Below are 18,689 nucleotides of genomic sequence, written 5' to 3' on the forward strand. Positions count from 1 at the left end.
ATGAAAATTAACTTAAAGACAATTATTTTTCTGGGGAAAGCGTCTGAAAAAAAATAAGCAAAATGGAGATGAAACCTAATGTTCAGTTCTTTCTCAATGTTACTATTTTCAAAACGCACAGCATTTTTAGCAGAGCCTTTTAGCACAGTGAGTATTTGGCAAAAAAAGATAAAAATAAACATTGCAACGCAATTAAAATCAGCGGTCGACGCAGGTGAATGAACTTAAATTAGAGGTTAATTAGTTAAATTGCAACTAAAATTATTAAGCAGCAGAATTAATAAGAAATATAAACTGACGCAGTCTTGCCAATTTTTGTATTTCATTTTTTGATGCTCTACAAGCGTGCGTTGAGGTGCCCAAATAAACACCCTCTGAGCTAACGTTTTTCCCTTTTTTGCTGTGGAAAACAAACTAGGAAAAAAGACAAATATAGTTTTTAAGAAAACACGAAAAGAAATAAATTAATGTCGTTTTTCAGCGTATCAAGATCAAGATAATCGATTATAATTGATTATAACTAATCATAACTTGATTTTATTTTAAAAGGGATTATAATAGATTATTAAATGATTAAAATTGTTTCTCGAATTTAGTGAGACTTGTACTAAAATCGTAATATAATCGATTATTAACGCTTGAAACTGGATGCGGGTTGTTTTTGGAAATGCACAATTTTATAATCATTGGATTTTTATGAAAATTAACTTAAAGACAATTATTTTTCTGGGGAAAGCGTCTGAAAAAAAATAAGCAAAATGGAGATGAAACCTAATGTTCAGTTCTTTCTCATTGGTACTATTTTAAAACGCACAGCATTTTTAGCACAGCATTTTTAGCACAGTGAGTATTTGGCAAAAACGATAAAAATATATTTTACAACGCAACTAAAATCAGCGGTCAACGCAGGTGAATGAATTTAAAGTAGAGGTTAATTAGTTAAATAGCAACTAAAATTGTTAAGCAGCAAAGTTAATATGAAATTTAAAATGACGCAGTCGTGCATATTTTTTTTATTTCATCTTTTGATGATCTACAAACGTGCGCTGAGGTGCCCAAACAAACACCCTCTGAGCTAACGTTTTTCCCTTTTCTGCTGTGAAAAAAAAACTAAGAAAAAAGACAAATATAGCCGGTTACTGCGCAAGGAGCACAGAAAGTTCCGACACTAGTCTTTAAGAAAACACAAAAAAAGTTAAATTAATGTCATTTTTCAGCGTGTTAAGATCAAAATATCTGACTTAAAGCTATTACTTAGGCAAAAACAATATTATTAAAATAGGCAAATTGGTCAACAGTGTTTGCAGAAAATGACTGAACTAACAAAAAACCAAAATATATTTTTTTGAATTTTCAGAAGTTTTTGATTCCAAAAATGGCGCGCTTGAAAATTTCAAACACCAACTTTAATTGAGTACAATTTATCTTTCATGGTCAAAACTAAGCTTAAATATTCTATTATGAGCCTGCTCGGTGGCTTTATCTGCTCAAAATTAGACTGAAAATTTAAGTTTTAAATTTCTCTTTCTCTATATTATAACCTTCTGAAATTTTGTTTCTTTCGTTCGAATTAAAACTGGAAGGGCTTTAAAAAGTTATATGACTCGGCTCAGTTGATTGATTTTTTTTGGTACCAGATTTCCTGTGGAAAACAAAAAAAAAACCTGAAACGCATCCGAATACAACGTTTTTCTCCATTTTCGTTTGTCTGAATAAAAAACCTATTGTTTATCTCAAAATCAGTTTCTCTGCTTACGTTAGTTATATTTTGTACAAGTAGTTTTTTCAATTCAGGCCACCTCGGGATCCATTGAATTTGATATTGGTAGTCAACTATTCATTTTGGAGTTCAGAGTACAGATAATCACTGAAGTTGAATACCAAAATGCTATGTTCAGTGCAGTTTCCAGGCCCTCTCAGTTCATCATTGTACCAGGTATGTCTTCTAGAGTCGGGTATTTAAATTTTTCCAGGGTAGGATTTTTTCAAAGATTATTCGAGCTCTGCCAAATCACAATTAAGGCCCTATTTTGACCAAAAATACTGTGCCGCCTACAATTTTTGAAAAAAAAATAAAAAAAGTTTTCAAGATTTTTTTTTGGGTTTTGTTGCCAAAAAATGCGTTTTATTTTTCTGTGTGCGCTCTACCTTAAATTTTATATATATTATTGCCATGGGTACCTTTAGAAAAAATTTGTGGTTCATCATATAAAAAAATTTTGTCCAAAAAACAGCATCAGAGCTAGTCATCTCATAATTTGTTGGCATCAAAATTATATCTTGATGACTTTGTTTCTGCTTAGACCTTCCAGAGATTGTGGACTATGAAGCTACTCTGACAACCATGACAGCATACATTGATGTGTCAGCTTTCGGAATCGAGTCCAAATTTGTTGCCAATGTGAGCACAGAGGCTTTGAATTAAGTTCATCTACAAAACTTTTTTCAAAAAAACAAGAGTGCTCCTATGCCAGGGCAAATGTTGAATGCCAGGACTTGAATGTTCTGACTGCACTTTAAGGCCAATTAAAAAGTTTTTCTATGAATAAAGGTCGAAATATTTGGGGAAAAAAATCATTTTGTTGTTCATTTCATTCTCGACTCGCTATGTATAATACGTAAGTTTAGTTTAGCGTCTCATATTGTTTCGATAAGACTAAATTCCTCTTCTCAATTCAATCTGGAAAGCATTAATTTGCCGTTTACGCGTGTAATAAGAACGCTATTCTCAAATTGACGTAAAATTAGCAGTTTTCAAACCACCATAACTTCACAATGAACCTTCTTAACTAAAATGTCTTTTTAAATTTTAAAGTTGAGCTCAAATCAAAATTATCTTTCAGGTGCTGTAAAACATTTCCGTCAAAAACGCTCAGTCAAAAAGTCGAAAAATAACTTTAAAAAAAACATCCCAAGCATAAAGAATCCTCACTACCTTCGAAAGCCTGAACAAAAAGACCTCAAAAAGGTAGCTCTTTTTAAACATAGATATACTAATTTCAAGTAGTATTTAATGCCTTGCTGGTATCTACACAAAGCAAAGATTTTAATTAGCTTTTCAAAATTTAACAACAAAACAACAAAATTAACATTACAATTTTCTAAAGTAAACTTTGAGTATGTCTCGTAAGATTAATCGATGTAAGAAATGATTAGCTAAATTGCCAGGACATTAAAAATGAATTGAGGAAACTTTTAAACTAAGAGTTTTTTTATCGGACACGTCAGGTACCCATCAAAAGAAACCGGTTGATGTACAACAAGCTCATGATCTTCCGACCGGCTACAGTTAATTCTGTAAGTATATTGAAAAGAACAAGAAATTTTTTCGTTGAAAATTTTGTTTAATTTTTGTTGGAATTGTCGGAACATTGTTTTGATTCAATTTTGACGAAGAGCGCGGAAAAAATCCTGTACAATTTTTAATACTCTGTTCAGTAAAAAAAAATTGAAAAGTACACTTAATATTTGTTTTTGCGAGCTCTGAAGACAGCATTGCATAAATTAGGGAGCGAAGGTGAACGGGTTATGTCTCCACTTCTGAATGGAGCAATTGATGGTCATGGTTCTTGCTCGTTGCTTGAGTATGAGTCATCCTTGTCCAGCCCAGAAAAACAACAAAAAACTCCATTTAATTTTTTGGCAAGGGGCGTCACAGTTTCACCCTGAAGTGTATAACAGCTCGTATGTTGATCTTTCCTCTGTGGGTAAATTATCTTAAATAAAATCACCTTTAAAATAAACTATTTTAAATTCTATTCTTGTCTTTAGAAGGCCGAAATAAAAAATTGGGAAATTTTTGGGCGATCTTTTTTTCAGTGAATTTTAAAGTAGGACTCCAAGGGGTTCAAAATACAGAGGCCTCCTTGTTTTTTATGATCCTTTCAAAGAACTCGAAAAATCAGTCGAAAACATTCAAAGTTTTGAAAAAAAAATGGAAAAAACATCTTTTTGAAAGCCACATTTGAAAACTTTTGCATGTCTCCGTGTTTGTCATAAGCTGTTGGTGTTTTTGAAAACAATTATGTAATTTTCAAAAATTTCCTGGATAAAAAACTAGTTGTCAATAATGTTTTTTTAGCTGAAAAAAGCTTCAACTGGCGAACCGCTGATGAACATCTCAGTAAATGCTGCCGACTGCTCAGATGATCTCACCAGGTGTGCGGTGACCTTCAATGACCTTGAACCAGATACGGAGTATACAGCCAACGTGTTTGTAGTCTCCACGCCTAGCCCATTCAGGAGGACATTCATTGGAGCGGTGTCTACTTGTGAGTTATACGGGCTATACAATCTCAAATAAAAATTGTGATAATATTTTTCATGTTTTGTTCAAATCGCCCTTTTTAGACAGAAATAGTGATATTGATAGTAAAAATCAATATAATAATCATAATAGGCATCGTATCAACAACAAAAAACAATCATACTCATAGGATCTGACCATGAGAAAAGAAATAATTCAAATCATGCTCAAAAAAATTTATTGAAATCATCATAATAATTTATATCATTCTTGCGTATTTTTTTTTCTGAATTAAACACAAAAGAACAAAACTGAATTTAAAAAAAAATACAAAATAACAGAAAGCTGTATGTGAAACTTTTGAGGGGGGAGGGAGGGTGGTTTTAAACGTTTTCGAAAAGTTTGTCGACACCTTTTTTGGTCGACCAACATGCCTTTCAGGCATTACGAGGCCAAACTGTGCACTAGATAGGCGCACATTTTTGTGTCTGTGTGTTCCTGGATTTCAGAGACAAATCTATAAACATGCTTAAATTTTGTCGGAGCGATCAAACAAAATGAAAGAACAAAAGAAGAACAAACGGAGCCTCCTTGTTGTGAAATCCGCCTACAATTCGCAATATACCCAGTTTGGCCTCATAATGGAGCTGTCCAAGAAACCATAGCGATCAAAAACGACTCACAACGAGAAAACAAACCCACGCTGTTTTTACCTTCCCACCTCACACATCATATAAGCATCAATTTTATGATTCAACAAAGGATTCCTACAAGATCAGACGTTTTAACAGATCAATTTTTTATATAACCGTTGGTAACGATGGAAAATTGATCCCCACAGAAATCAAGAGAAAATTGATCCAACAGAAATCAAGCAAGACGAGAAATATCTGTGTTTTTAAAATGAAATTTCGCCTTTAATGGCTTCAAAATTAACATAAAGCCCAAAATCAATTTTGAACGCCATAAATTTTGGAACCCACAACAAGGCGATAGAGCGAGTTTACAGCTATTTTAGGGGGAATTCGCAGAAATGGTTAAGAAATGTGATATACCAATACAAAAACAATGAAGTAGGGTTGCTCCATGTAAAAAGAATTTTCAATCATTTAAACCATATCAATTGTCAATGACAAAATTTTACTTTTTTAGCTAAATTTGCTAGCTCTATATATATACAATTAAAAGAACCAAAGGGTAAAAAGGAATTAATCTGCAAATTGAAACACAAAAAAGTGACACAGCACTCTCTCCTACGGAGAGAATGAAAGTAGTAAGTTCAAAAATGAATGACCTGTTAATCAATTAGACTAAAGATTGAACTAAGCAGACTAAATAAGTGAATGGAATCATATAATTCCTCAAAGCAGGAAAAAATCAAATCGAGGTAATTGTAAGTAACTGCTTCTTTTCTCTCTTCAAAAGAAAGGAAAGAAAAAAATTAAGCGCAGTTTTCTTCTTCACCAAAATTGATAGGAAAATTTACCAGACAAAATAATTGTGCCGTTAAACATATCAACTCCGCATTAATTTCAACAAACTAAAATCCGACGGATAAAATTTTAGCTAAACTGTTAATTGAATTCTACATTATATCAAAATGGTTAAAGTACTAAAATACCAAAGAATGTATAATATGATAGTTGGAAGCAATTAAAAGGCAATCATGTCACGGATTTTGCAATAAGTGAGCCGAAGATTTTGATCCGGAGGATTTTAAAAAATTAGCTAAGAAAATTCACTGCCTCTTTTGTCTGAATTAAACGCAAAAGACCCAAGCTGAATTTTACAAAAAAAATTACAAAATAACAGAAAGCTGTATGTAAAACCTTTGAGGGGGCGGGAGGGTGGTTTTAAATATTTTCGAAAAGTTTGCCGACACTTTTTTTGGTCAATCAATATGCCTTTCAGGCATTACGAGACCAAAGAACTCTGCACTAGATAGGCGCACATTTTTGTGTCTGTGTGTTCCTGGATTTCAGAGACAAATCTATAAACATGTTTAAATTTTGTCGGAACGATCAAACAAAATGAAAGAACAAAAGAAGAACAAAGGGACCTCTTTGTTGTGGAATCCGCCTACAATTCGCAATCTACCCAGTTTGGCCTCGTAATGAAGCTCTCCAAAAAACCATAGCGACCAAAACGACTCACAACGAGAAAATAAACCCACGCTGTTTTTACCTTCCCACCTCACACCTCACATAAGCATCAATTTAATGATTCAACAAGAGATTTTTACAAGATCAGACGTTTTGACAGATCAATTTTTTATATAACCGTTGGTGACGATGTAAAATTGATCCCCACAGAAATCAAGAGAAAATTGATCCAACAGAAATCAAGCAAGACGAGAAATATCTGTTTTTGTGTTTTTAAAATGAAATTTGGCCTTAAATGGCTTCAAAATTAACATAAAGCCCAAAATCAATTTTGAACGCCATAAATTTTGGAACCCACAACAAGGCGATAGAGCGAGTTTACAGCTATTTTAGTGCGAATTCGCAGAAATGGTTAAGAAATGTGATATACCAATACATGGAAGTAATTTTGTCTATTTAAATGGGGCCACCAGATATATTGACTATGTATTTCATTGCAATTTGGCCACGTTGCTCTTTGTGTAAGGTCTTCATCATGGCATTTCTATGAGTAAAGGGAATCTTAAGTTTGCTATCCATATATTGTAATCCGTCGGATTCATGGAGGTCATACACAAAATGATAAAAAAAGATAGAGATTTTGAATTAATCATCTCGACTTTGTTTTGACGTGCTTTAACGATGTTCTCAACATTGGATCATCTTCATTTGGAAGAACAACCTTTTTGGCATTTAAAAAGTATTTAAATCCAAAGGAAGTTTCAACAAATTGAAGTTTTCACGGTTTTTATTTACAAATTTTTCCTGCTCTGTTGAAAGTGGGAACCCGAAATGAACTTGAATAACGGAAGTGGAAGGAATATTTACGATATTTTTGTTTTCTTTATTTACATTGCTTACAGTTTTCTGTTCTAAAGGAAAATGATTTATGCTACGCTGAAGAAATAAATATTGAAAGATTGCAGAATTTGAAAAAAAAAATTTTTAAAGAATAATAATAAAAAAACTCCGAGGCAATGCGTTTTGAGGTACAAAGTTTATTTCAATTAATTTTCAAGTTATAAATTGGAAGAGTCGAGTTAATCAGATTTAGAACTAAATCTAGTAAGTAACTATGTAATCTTGCGTAATCGGAATTTTTTAATGATGAACCATTTGAATTGCAGAACTGTTTTTGATTATCCGAAGGAAAAGTTGCCCTTTTCATTATTGTTAGCCACTACAAATTCTTCATCATAATGTGTTGGGTCAGAACACTTTCAGATAGATTTCTTGAGATTAGGTAAGTTGATCTCTTATCCTTTCCTGCCAGGTGTATAATTTTGAAGTTAAATAGTAACAACCGATTGACCCATCTAGTTAACCTACTGTGGTACGTTTATTCCCGTGGTTTGTCGAAAGAGCGGAAAATAGGGCTTTATGGTCTGTATTGACTTCGAAATCGGATCCATAAAGGTAATTTTATAATGTTCCACCGCCCAAACAACCCCTACAAGTTACAATTCCTTGGTGGAATATTCAGATTCGTGTGGATTTTTAAAAAATCGTGAGGCAAAAGAAACAGTCTTCCAATCGTTGCCGGGGAGTTGTTCTGAATATGTCCCCAGTCCGTTGTGCGTCGGTTTTCATTCTGATATTTTATTTTACTTCATAAGTGCTACTCTCTGTCAAACTAACAAACTTTTGTTTAATTCTCTCAAAAGCTTTTGTATGGTCTTCATTCCAAATGAAACTGGTTTTCTTAAATAACAAAGAACGAAGAGGGTGTCTCAGGAATGCTAAATTTGGGACGAGCTAAAGATTTTGATTTGTAGACCCGAACAGCAATCTTAGTTCTTTCATGTTTATCTTCTAGTTCTTTCTTTCCTTGGTAAATCTTGAATGCTTTTGTTTTATCAATCAACGGACCAGTTGACCATTTAACGGCGAATTTTAGTTGTCTGAAATCCATAAAACTTTGTAAACTGTGTTTTTCTGTTCTAAGAAGCTTCCTTTGGATGCAAATAAAATGCCGTCTAAGTAATAGTTTGTAAGCGGAAACCTACGTAACATTGAGTCCATGACTCTTTGAAATTCGTTATGCATATCGCCAAGTCCGTAAAAATCAGCTAAAAATTGATAAGTGCCGGTAATATTGCCACCTAATATACTACAATTACACTGGTTGCTAGTAAACTTTTCCAAGGACAGTTGACTATAGCCGTTTCTTAAATCTGATTTAGTGAACCATACATCTCCAACGGAATCATTTAAAAAATTTGCCCCTACGTTATTTTACATCAAAAGGGCTATTCACTGTCAAACTAACCATTTTTTTTTTAATTCTCTCAAAAGTTTTTGTATGGTCTTTATTCCAATGTAAACTGGACTTCTTAAATAACAAAGGACGAGGAAGGCGTCTCAGAGATGCTAAAATTGGGACGAGCTTAAGGTATTGATTTGTAGACCTGAACAACGATCTTAGTTCTTTCATGTTTAACTTCTAGTTCTTTCTTTCCTTGGTAAATCTTGAATGCTTTTGTTTTATCAATCAACGGACCATTTGACCATTTAACGGCGAACTTTAATTGTCTGAAATCCATAAAACTTTGTAAACTGTGTTTTTCTGTTCTAAGAAGCTTCCTTTGGATGCAAATATAATGCCGTCTAAGTAATAGTTTGTAAGCGGAAACCTACCTAACATTGAGTCCATGACTCTTTGAAATTCGTTAGGCATATCGCCAAGTCCGTAAAAATCAGCTAAAAATTGATAAGTGCCGGTAATATTGCCACCTAATATACTTCAATTACACTGGTTGCTAGTAAACTTTCCAAGGACAGTTGACTATAGCCGTTTCTTAAATCTGATTTAGTGAACCATACATCTCCAACGGAATCATTTAAAAAATTTGCCCCTACGTTATTTTACATCAAAAGGGCTATTCACTGTCAAACTAACCATTTTTTTTTAATTCTCTCAAAAGTTTTTGTATGGTCTTTATTCCAATGTAAACTGGACTTCTTAAATAACAAAGGACGAAGAAGGCGTCTCAAAGATGCTAAATTTGGGACGAGCTTAAGGTATTGATTTGTAGACCTGAACAACGATCTTAGTTCTTTCATGTTTAACTTCTAGTTCTTTCGTTCATTGGTAAATCTTAAATGTTTTTTTTATCAATCAGCGGACCATTTGACCAATGAACGGCAAAACTAAAATTGTCTGAAATCCATAAGATTTTGTAAACTGTGTTTCTGTGTTCTAAGAAGCTTCCTTTGGATGCAACTAAAATGTTGCCTAAATAATAGTTTGGAAACAAATTTTTTCCTAACGTTGAGTCCATGACTCTTTGAAATTCGTTAGGCATATCGCCAAGTCCATAAAAACTAGCTAAAAACTGATAATTGCCGGTATTATTGCCACCTAATATACTAAAATTACACTGGTTGCTAGTAAGAATATCCAAGGACAGTTGACTCCAGGCTTTTCTTAAATCTGAGTTAGTGAACTATACATCTCCAACGAAATCATTTTAAAAAATTGCCTCTACTTTGTCTACAAGTTAAGTTGATTGATTTGTCTTTTTCAAAAGTAATGACAATTGGGCTAATGGATTGATCTTCCTCACAATTTTTCAGCTTTTTAAAGTGTTTTTCCGATTTGAGCCAGTTTAATCGTGTTGATGAAGGGAAACGCGTCCACCTCTTATTTGAATAGGCTTCAGTTGAATACGGTTCGTCCAAGTGAGGGATTTTTATGTGTTGTTTTCCAATCCGTGTAAAAGTCTTGGAAATGTGTTCGATTTCCTTGTCTTTTCGGCGGTAGAAATAAAATTTATTGATTTACAGATCTTTTTGGTCTGAAAATGAAGTAAGTGCTTCTGTGGTAACTCGATCCCCATTTTAGGCTACTTGTAATTTCCAAGGATATTCCTCTGGTGACTTTCTGTCAGGAAGAAATTACATTCTTCGTGTTTCCATCCATTTGAGAAAACTGGGACTCTCAGCTTCCCAGTGATGTTGATAGCGTTGTCTGTGAACCCGCAGTATAGTTTTTTGTTGCTTTATCCACCGGATAAATCTTCAATTAAGGATCAGGTAATTTAAATTCGTGGAGAACATTTCTCCTGAGAAAACAAACCTGACTAGCGGAGTCAACTTGTCTTTTCAAAATTACTAATTTTTTTGCCGAAGCCGATATTCATCAGTTTAGTTGAGTTTTTTGCTTCGTCGTCAAAAATCGTAGTTATAATTAATACAGAACAATCATCGTTGTCGTTCTGTCCCAAACCATGCGTTGCTCACTCTAAATTATTCTCTGTTTACACGGTCTATATTTACACCCGGTTGATCCGAAAGATTTTTGAGATCTGTATTATCTACAGTTTAGTTATTTCCAATGTTTACTTTCTTACGGCAGGTTTACATAGTTTGATGAAATGGTCTTTGTTTTTATAGGATGGACAGTTTGTGTCATTCGTCGTGAAATTTGCTGGATGTACTTTACAGAATGTACCGCTACTTTTCATACCGGTGTTGTTTCGTTCATAATTCAAAGTTGGTTCTCGTTTCACGTTAAAATGATTTTACGATTTGTGTACTGATAATCCTATGGATTTTAAAAATTTTATTTATCTTTATATGATTGGTTATCCTTTTTTATCTATTAGCGCAACGGTGGTAAGGTTTCCGTCAGTCGCTTTCTCTGTATGTCTGAATTTTCCATATTGTTTATAATGATTTGCCCTATCTATTTGTCTTCTCCGGCAAATATGTCACGTTTTTTCGCCATATCAGCTAAAACTTCCTTCAATTGCTCCCATGACTCTTTTTTGCTTTGCTTTCTTTTTAACAATTCGTGCCTTTGAAATGTGACATTTGTTTTTCACGCGAAGGCCGTTGCTAAGTTTTCCTAAAATTCTTAGAAGGAAATTTGGAGGATGTTTACCCATGTAAATTTCTGTCCAATTATCATTTTTACTTCGTTTCCGAAGGCTAGATAGAGGATTAAGCGACGTTTCTTGACGACTTTGCCGATTCTCATTCCGTTGAATTGTTCAGTTTCTGTTTTGATCGATGCCACCTCTTCGTCGTCGAATTTTTTCTGCTCTTCCATATTCCTCTCTGGTTGTGCTTTTTTCTGGTTTTCCGATTCGGTCTCCGTCGGATTCTCAAGTTCAGGTAGATGTGGATGGTGTCTTTCCATCGGGTTCAGTAGATTTTCGATATCTACAACTTCGTTCTCAAATATAGCTAATTGAAAAAGACGTCTCCACTCTTCCCAAGGGAGTGGTGGGTCCATCGTATGGTTCTGCCAATATGAAGGTATTACTCTCCTGTTAGTTTTGTTGTTTGACAGCGCCATGATAAAGTGTTACTTTGTTAGAGCTAACTCTACTTATTTACAATTAAAAAAATAAAAGGATAAAAGTGAATTTATTTTAAAGTGTAAACATTAAAAAGTGACAGAGCATTCTCTCCGCATTCTCTCCGAGCAAACATAAATGACGTGTTAAATCAATTAGACTAAAGATCAAACTAAGTAGACTACAGACATAAGTGGAATCACATCACTCATAAGACAAGACAGGACGTGTAAAAGAAGTTTTAACATTAACAATAGAACCAAATAAAAAAATCGAAAAAAAAGTTTCTAATAATAAATGTGGAAAAAAATTTCCATGGGACTTTTAGAAGTTTGTGCAACAAAAGACAAATTCTGAATTTTCCAGCCTGCATTTTTAAGGACATGCTGACATTTTATAATTTTTTTCACGACAGCATTATTTCAAAGAAGTCCTGTAAATACGCATGATCAATCGATAAAAAACGGATATTGGGAAAAAAACTTTTCACCGTGATCAATGTATGGCCAGAAGATTATTGGTTTACAAAGTCTGATTATAAAAGTGCATACAACTTTTTTAGTCTATTATTCGGAAATATTACCGGAAACTATAAGTTTCTAATCTGATTTTACGGATTAGGAGATGTGTACAATGAAGTTTATGTCAGACGCAATCAGCTGAGCAAACCCTTTTGATTTAGGATAGATTATGAACATAGCAATCTTCAGGCTGTATATTTAAATAATGTACAGAGGATTTTTTGTATTCAGATGGAAAATGGAATTGGTAAAATATCAGTGTTTGGATCATGGTAATTAAACAAGTTTTTCTGTGTTTTTTTTCTTTAAAAATATCAATACTGTGGTTCAATACATTACTGGCGACGCGTTATCTGATTAGTACCAGAGTTTGTTTTATAGTTTGTATTAACTGAAATGATTCCATTGTTTTTTGTTAATTGGTTCCATAATAAGAAAATAATGAGAGATTTTTTGTTCTCATTTGATAAAACTTCAGTTTCGAAAATTTTTTCTCACATTTTTTTGATCTTTTTCGACCTCTAACATGTCTACTCAAAAGTTGAATTAATTTTTGCAAAAGCCTATCTAAACTTTAAAACAAAAATCAGAATTGTTGAGAAAAAACTCAAGCTAGATAACAATCAATGCTTCGTTCGGAATTTTACAACAGGTTACTCATGAAACCTATAAATTTATTAGTTATTCTGTCATCAAAAACTGGCCTTTTTTGACGAAATAGTTGAGTCTTTTAATAGATGGAAATTTTTATAGCTTCCAAAAAAGCTCTCAAAAAACGAAGACATAATATTAACAGTCTTTACCCAGGGGCGGATCTAGAAAAAACGCCTTTTTTCAACGCTCCCACCTACCCCTACCCCCACCCCCCCCCCCTAAATCTGCTGGTGGTCTCATCAATTTTTTGCCAATCTCTAGAAACTCAGATCAATCGTTGGCTCGAAAAAACAGTCATAATACTATTGCTACATCTAGCATCTTTGGGGAATCCTTTCAGATTTTCAAGAAACGAAGAAACGCTATTGAAAAAATTCAATATTCCGATGAATGAAAACTCGTAGGTCGACGTTTAAGAAAGTAACCACAAAAACAGTTGAAATTATCAACGTACAAAAATTGACGCTAAATTGAAAACCAGAGGTAAAACGGACGCGCCTTAAAATTGGATGGATTGCGCCACTTGACCATCTCCACGAGAGTGGCTGGAAAAAAGTTTCTTTCGCAAACTGTTTTCTGAAGACCCACAAATGCAAAAAATCAGCGATCGAATTAGAAGCCTTAAGCGTGTTGTGGATTGTCGAACATAGCAAGAATTACTTCACAGCTTAAGATTTTAAGAGTATTTTAATGTTCTTTCAAAAATCTCCTCAAGGAGTTTTTATTTTGTAACAGCAGCCTTGCCAGTGGACTTCATCAGCAGTTCGTTTGAAGCCTCTTCTTACATGATTCGAGTGAACTTCGAGAATCTCCCTTTTGGGAACACTGATGAAATTGTAGAGTTCACAATTGTGGTTGCCGAGATGTCAGAAGGCACCAACATCAAAGCCAACAACGTGGTCAATGGTCCGTATTTATTTACAGACGTGTTTTTTGTGGTTCGATAAAAGTTTTTCAAGCTAACCTTCTTTTTTTCAAAATCGAGTCATACTTTTGTTAGCACATGGTCTTTCGGTTGGATTGTAGCTGCTCTGACAGAGTTCTGGGACTAACCTTGCGACCATTGCGATCCGAAAAAGATAATTTGCGTTTTAGCGCGAACCAAAAATAGTAAGTTGCGATCATCGCGACACAAAATAGGCAAGTTGCATTTTTACGAGACCGAAATGTTTTTAGTCAATTTGCGCGGCCCAAAAAAGATATGTTGCGACTTTGCGCAACTCAAAAAAGACATGCTACGACTTTGCGCTACAGAATTGTTTCTGCGACTTTGCTTGACCCAAAAAACATGTATTGCAATTTGTGCTTGTTAACAAAAATAGTTTTGCAATTTTGTGCGACAAGCATGATTCTGAGCGACTTAAACTGCCCCAAAAAATGCCTGTTTTTATTACTTTGGGACCATGTGTAGGTATTTTTGTGGCGGTCCTGTATATGATCAGCAAATATTTTGATCTAGCTTACTGAACCTTAACACTACCTATAAACTGGATTTTTTTTGCATCTTTTACCTGTATTACGCTTTTACGAGTGAAAAAACCGACAAAAAATCGTTTACTAAACTGCTCGAATTTTTTTGCGCGACACATGTTTGGATTTTGCCCGACTCATGTTGCGAGTTTGCGCGACCATTTTATGCAGCTACGTTGCGATTTTGGGAAACCAATAATGCGACTTTGCGCAACTCAAATTTCGGGTGGGGGTATGGAGTTTGGGTCGCGGAAAATCAATTCGATCGCAACATAAATTGCAGATTTTGGCCCGGGAGATCAAAAAGATGGAAGATTAAATTAGATTGCCATAATATAAAATGAAACGTAAGGTAGAAGGCCATAAGACAGAAGTGTGTAGGGTAGATTGGAACAGAGTAGAATGATTTTTTAGAGATTTTTTTTGCTAGAATTGATTCGAAAAAGAACTCATTCAACTTTCTTAAACTGATTAATTGATTCTCATAAGTTTTTTATTCATTAATACAGCCATTGATCATTCTGATTTCCTCAACTGCAGCTTATATGACATAAGCAAGAAGATGGTAGAAAAAAACGAAAACTTTTTTGAAAGTCATTGGAAAAAAGTATTGGAGATTTTTAACTTACATTGAGAAGTTTCTCAAAAGTTGGGTAATTCGATACTATACGACTATACGACGGAGGTGGTTCTTTATTTTTTCGAAAGTTTCCTATTCCAATTTTCTAAAAAAAAAAACTGGTGCTATCGCTGCAAAAATATTAGAATTTTTAGTCATGTACTGGTCCAACTACATAACAAATGAGTCCCACTATCATGCCTTGTCCCTACAAATTTACCCAATGCCATTCAACATCAACCCAACAGACCATTCCTGGTTCGTGGACATAGGCGTGGATTTGTGCGACCCCGATGTGTCTGTTCATCAAGTGTGTAATGGACCCCTCATGTCCATGACTGAGTACTCTTTGTGGGTGGCGGGGGTCACTGCAAATGGCCGTATTATTTTTAGTTCAACAATTGGCGGTCTAGCTACTTCTTCAGGTAGATTTATTTAAACAATTGAGAGAACTAATAAAGCCTTTCAAATTCCATCCATTAAAAATTTAAAGTTTAAAGTTACATGCTTCCATTTTTATAGAGAAAAGTTTGGAACCAGAGATTTGGAACAAAAGTCTGACTGCATTCACTGTGGTTTTCATACCGAACTTACCAGAAGAAGCATTGTTCCAAGTGCAGGTTAGCAATCTTATCTTTCACAGAAAAACTTATAAATTATTGAGATGACCAGCAGTGTGCCGAGGGGGAGGGAGGGGGGGGGGGGGATGACCGGTTCGCCCCTTTAATTCTGGTTGCCAAATTTTTCCAAAGGTTCCCCAGAAAGCGGCGCGGAGAATTTTTGAAAAAATAAGGTCCTTATGGTATTTCGGAGAGCTTGGAATTGGAAAATCACATTGACCGACCTAAAAAAATAGGTCCGCAAAATTTTTGAAATTTTTCGAAAAACCGCCCCCCCCTAGAAAAATTTCTGCGCACGCCACTGGAGATGACCTATAGTCTTTATAGCTAATAAGACAAAAAAGATTTCAATAGAGTTTGTGTTTGTTTTACTATCTCAATTTTTGTTCAACCAGCTGTTTATTTTTCTGTTGACACGTTTGGCGCCGTATCACGAAACTTCAGAGATATAAATTTCCGATTGAACTAATATATCAGTGAGCCTTTGTGTTAAAAATTAGTGACCAATCACATGGTTTGACATTGATATAAATCGAAGATTGGAAACGATATAAAATTCCGATTGAACAAATATATCAGTGAGCCTTTGTGTTAAAAATTAGTGACTAATCACATGGTTTGACATTGATTTAAATCGAAGATTGGAAACAACATAATTCTCTCCATAGTTGTTGAGTTTAGTTTAGTTTGCCCGCATTGAGTAATAATCCTTTGCAATAGTTTTCCGAGCCAAAAATTTCTAATCGATTACGGATGTAAAAAATTTTAGTTCATGAAAATGATTATAGTACCGTTAATATCATTTTTTGAAAAACAAACGTCCATATTATTAAATTTTAAACCGTTATAGTTGACAATAACCTATTTTTTGCCGAAATTTTACGATGAGTTTTCAATTTTTTTTAACAAATCGAAGCAATAAAAACACAAAAAAAATGATTAGGGATAACATCCACGACTCACAGAAAGTCAATGCACAAAATCTAATTTAATAAGGCTATAATTTTTTGATACTAAAATTAAATCCCCATTTACACCCAAGCCTTACAATTATCCCCCTCCCCGCAACGCTCATATTTTGATCATGAAAAAAGACAACGAAATTCCTTGAATGAAAAAGTAAACACTTTTTTACGAAGTTATCCAGAAACAATTGATAAATAGCGATCAAAAAGAGATGAAGCATCTATTATTACCCGCAACCAGTTTCAAGCGTTAATAATCGATTATATTACGATTTTAGTACCAGTCTTACTAAAATTGAGCAACAATCAATTTTAATCAATTAATAATCGATTATAATCTCTCTTTTTAAAATCAAATTATAATTAATTGTAATCCATTATAATCAATTATAATCGATTATTTATTCGCCTATTTTCTGATACAATTATCACCAATTATAATTGATTATATTCCATTATTTTTATTCAAATTTCTAATTCATTAGTTTTACACAAAAATCCATTTAATCTTTTGTTTGTCCATTTTGTCTTCGAAGTTGTATCTAAATTGCTTATATTTTAAGCGTTTTGTAGACGTTGGTTCCTACGAAAAGTGAGAATATTTTTAAAAAGTTTTGCAGTCAATTCAAATATTCAAGGATTTTTTTTTTCATTTCTTCCCCATTAGAATTATTTTTTGATGCATATTTTAAGCTTTTTTAACCACCAAAACATTAGCAAATTTATTTAGTTTCATGATTGATTCGGAAGATTTGTTTTTAATCTACCATGGGAACCTTTCCACTAATATGAAAGGACATCTATGAAACTTTTGTTTCGTGAAAGAACTTTGTGTTCAGATGAGCCAAATTGTTCAAGAGATCTCTTTTCTAGAGATTTTCTTATTGACACAAAATTAATAACCCATAAGATATCATTCAAATATTGTTTTGAATTTACAAAATTTTGGCAAAATAAGAGATTATAATTGATTATAATCGATTATAATTGATTTTAAGGGTTTTTTATAAGAACTATAATCAATTATAGTCGATTATGAGAGATTATAATCTCTTGGAAAATATCACGATTATAATCAATTCTAAATCCTTTAAACACCTAATTTTGGTAAATAAAATCAATTATAATTGTCATCAAAATAATCCGTTTTATTCGATTACTTACGCCTAAACTTGGATGCGGGTATCGACTTTAATGTATCAAATTGTGGTTTAAAAACGACATTGCATCCCATTGAAAACGGATTGAAATCAATTTCTTATTGTTTTTTCTTGCATATTGAGACTAAAGAAAGCAGTAATTGATTCATATTAACGAAAATTTGATGCGGGTACCCACTGGTTGCCATTTTCATTATTAGTAATCTTGTTAGTTTGAGTGTAATTAAACTTCGCAGTTTGAAGAACGAAGTACTTAGAAGACAAACTATGTTTTTTAATCGATTACAAAATTGTATTTTACGTGTCAAGAAAAGTTTAAATTGGCTCTCAGTAGTATAGATATACGACACTGGGATCGAGGGGGGGGGGGGTGATCCCTACAGGGATCATTGGGTATAGATTATACCTAATAATCCCTATGTAAATATTTATACCTAATGATCCCTATGTAAAATATTTACACCTTATGATCCCTAAGTATAAATTTCATAGCTAATGATCCCTATATAAAAAAAAAATTTACAGAAAAATTTTTCACACAAAGTTTTCAAAATAAAAAGTTTTTTTTCAAAATTTTCTTTCATATTTTTTTCAATTTTTTTTCAACCTACGTATAACTGATGATCCCTATATACACATTTTTTCCCTAAGTAAAACCAATGATCCCTATGTATAATTTTTTATAGCTAATGATCCCTATGTTAAATTTGATACCTAATGATCCCTATCTAAAATATTTATACCTAAGGATCCCTATGTAAAAATTTATACCTAATGATCCCTATGTAAAATTTTCATACCTAATGATCCCTATGTAAAAAAATATATACCTAAAGATCCCTATGTATAATTTTTATAGCTAATGATCCCTATGTAAAGATTTATACCTAGTTTTTTTGGCGCTCCCACCGACCCCCCCCCCCCCCCCCTAAATCAGCTGGTGGTCTCATCAATTTTTTGCCAATCTCTAGAAACTCAGATCAATCGTTG

At 33.5% G+C, this 18,689-nt stretch overlaps 2 protein-coding genes across 2 annotated transcripts in view; both read left to right on the forward strand.

The window, feature by feature from the left end:
• Nucleotides 1–18,689, forward strand: part of LOC134846828 (PAT complex subunit CCDC47-like) — a 495,511-nt gene that overhangs the window by 230,685 nt on the left and 246,137 nt on the right. The window lies entirely within an intron of this gene.
• Nucleotides 1–18,689, forward strand: part of LOC134846826 (receptor-type tyrosine-protein phosphatase eta-like) — a 114,878-nt gene that overhangs the window by 95,522 nt on the left and 667 nt on the right. Inside the window, exons 14-18 of the mRNA XM_063864221.1 lie at nt 1,795–1,936; nt 2,304–2,401; nt 4,082–4,271; nt 13,601–13,771; nt 15,110–15,379. Of these exons, the coding sequence (XP_063720291.1) occupies nt 1,795–1,936; nt 2,304–2,401; nt 4,082–4,271; nt 13,601–13,771; nt 15,110–15,379 (871 nt within the window). The remainder of the gene's footprint in view (nt 1–1,794; nt 1,937–2,303; nt 2,402–4,081; nt 4,272–13,600; nt 13,772–15,109; nt 15,380–18,689) is intronic.

The sequence above is a fragment of the Symsagittifera roscoffensis genome, chromosome 5 (assembly GCF_963678635.1).
Source record: "Symsagittifera roscoffensis chromosome 5, txSymRosc1.1, whole genome shotgun sequence".
NCBI classification, from domain to species: domain Eukaryota; kingdom Metazoa; phylum Xenacoelomorpha; order Acoela; family Convolutidae; genus Symsagittifera; species Symsagittifera roscoffensis.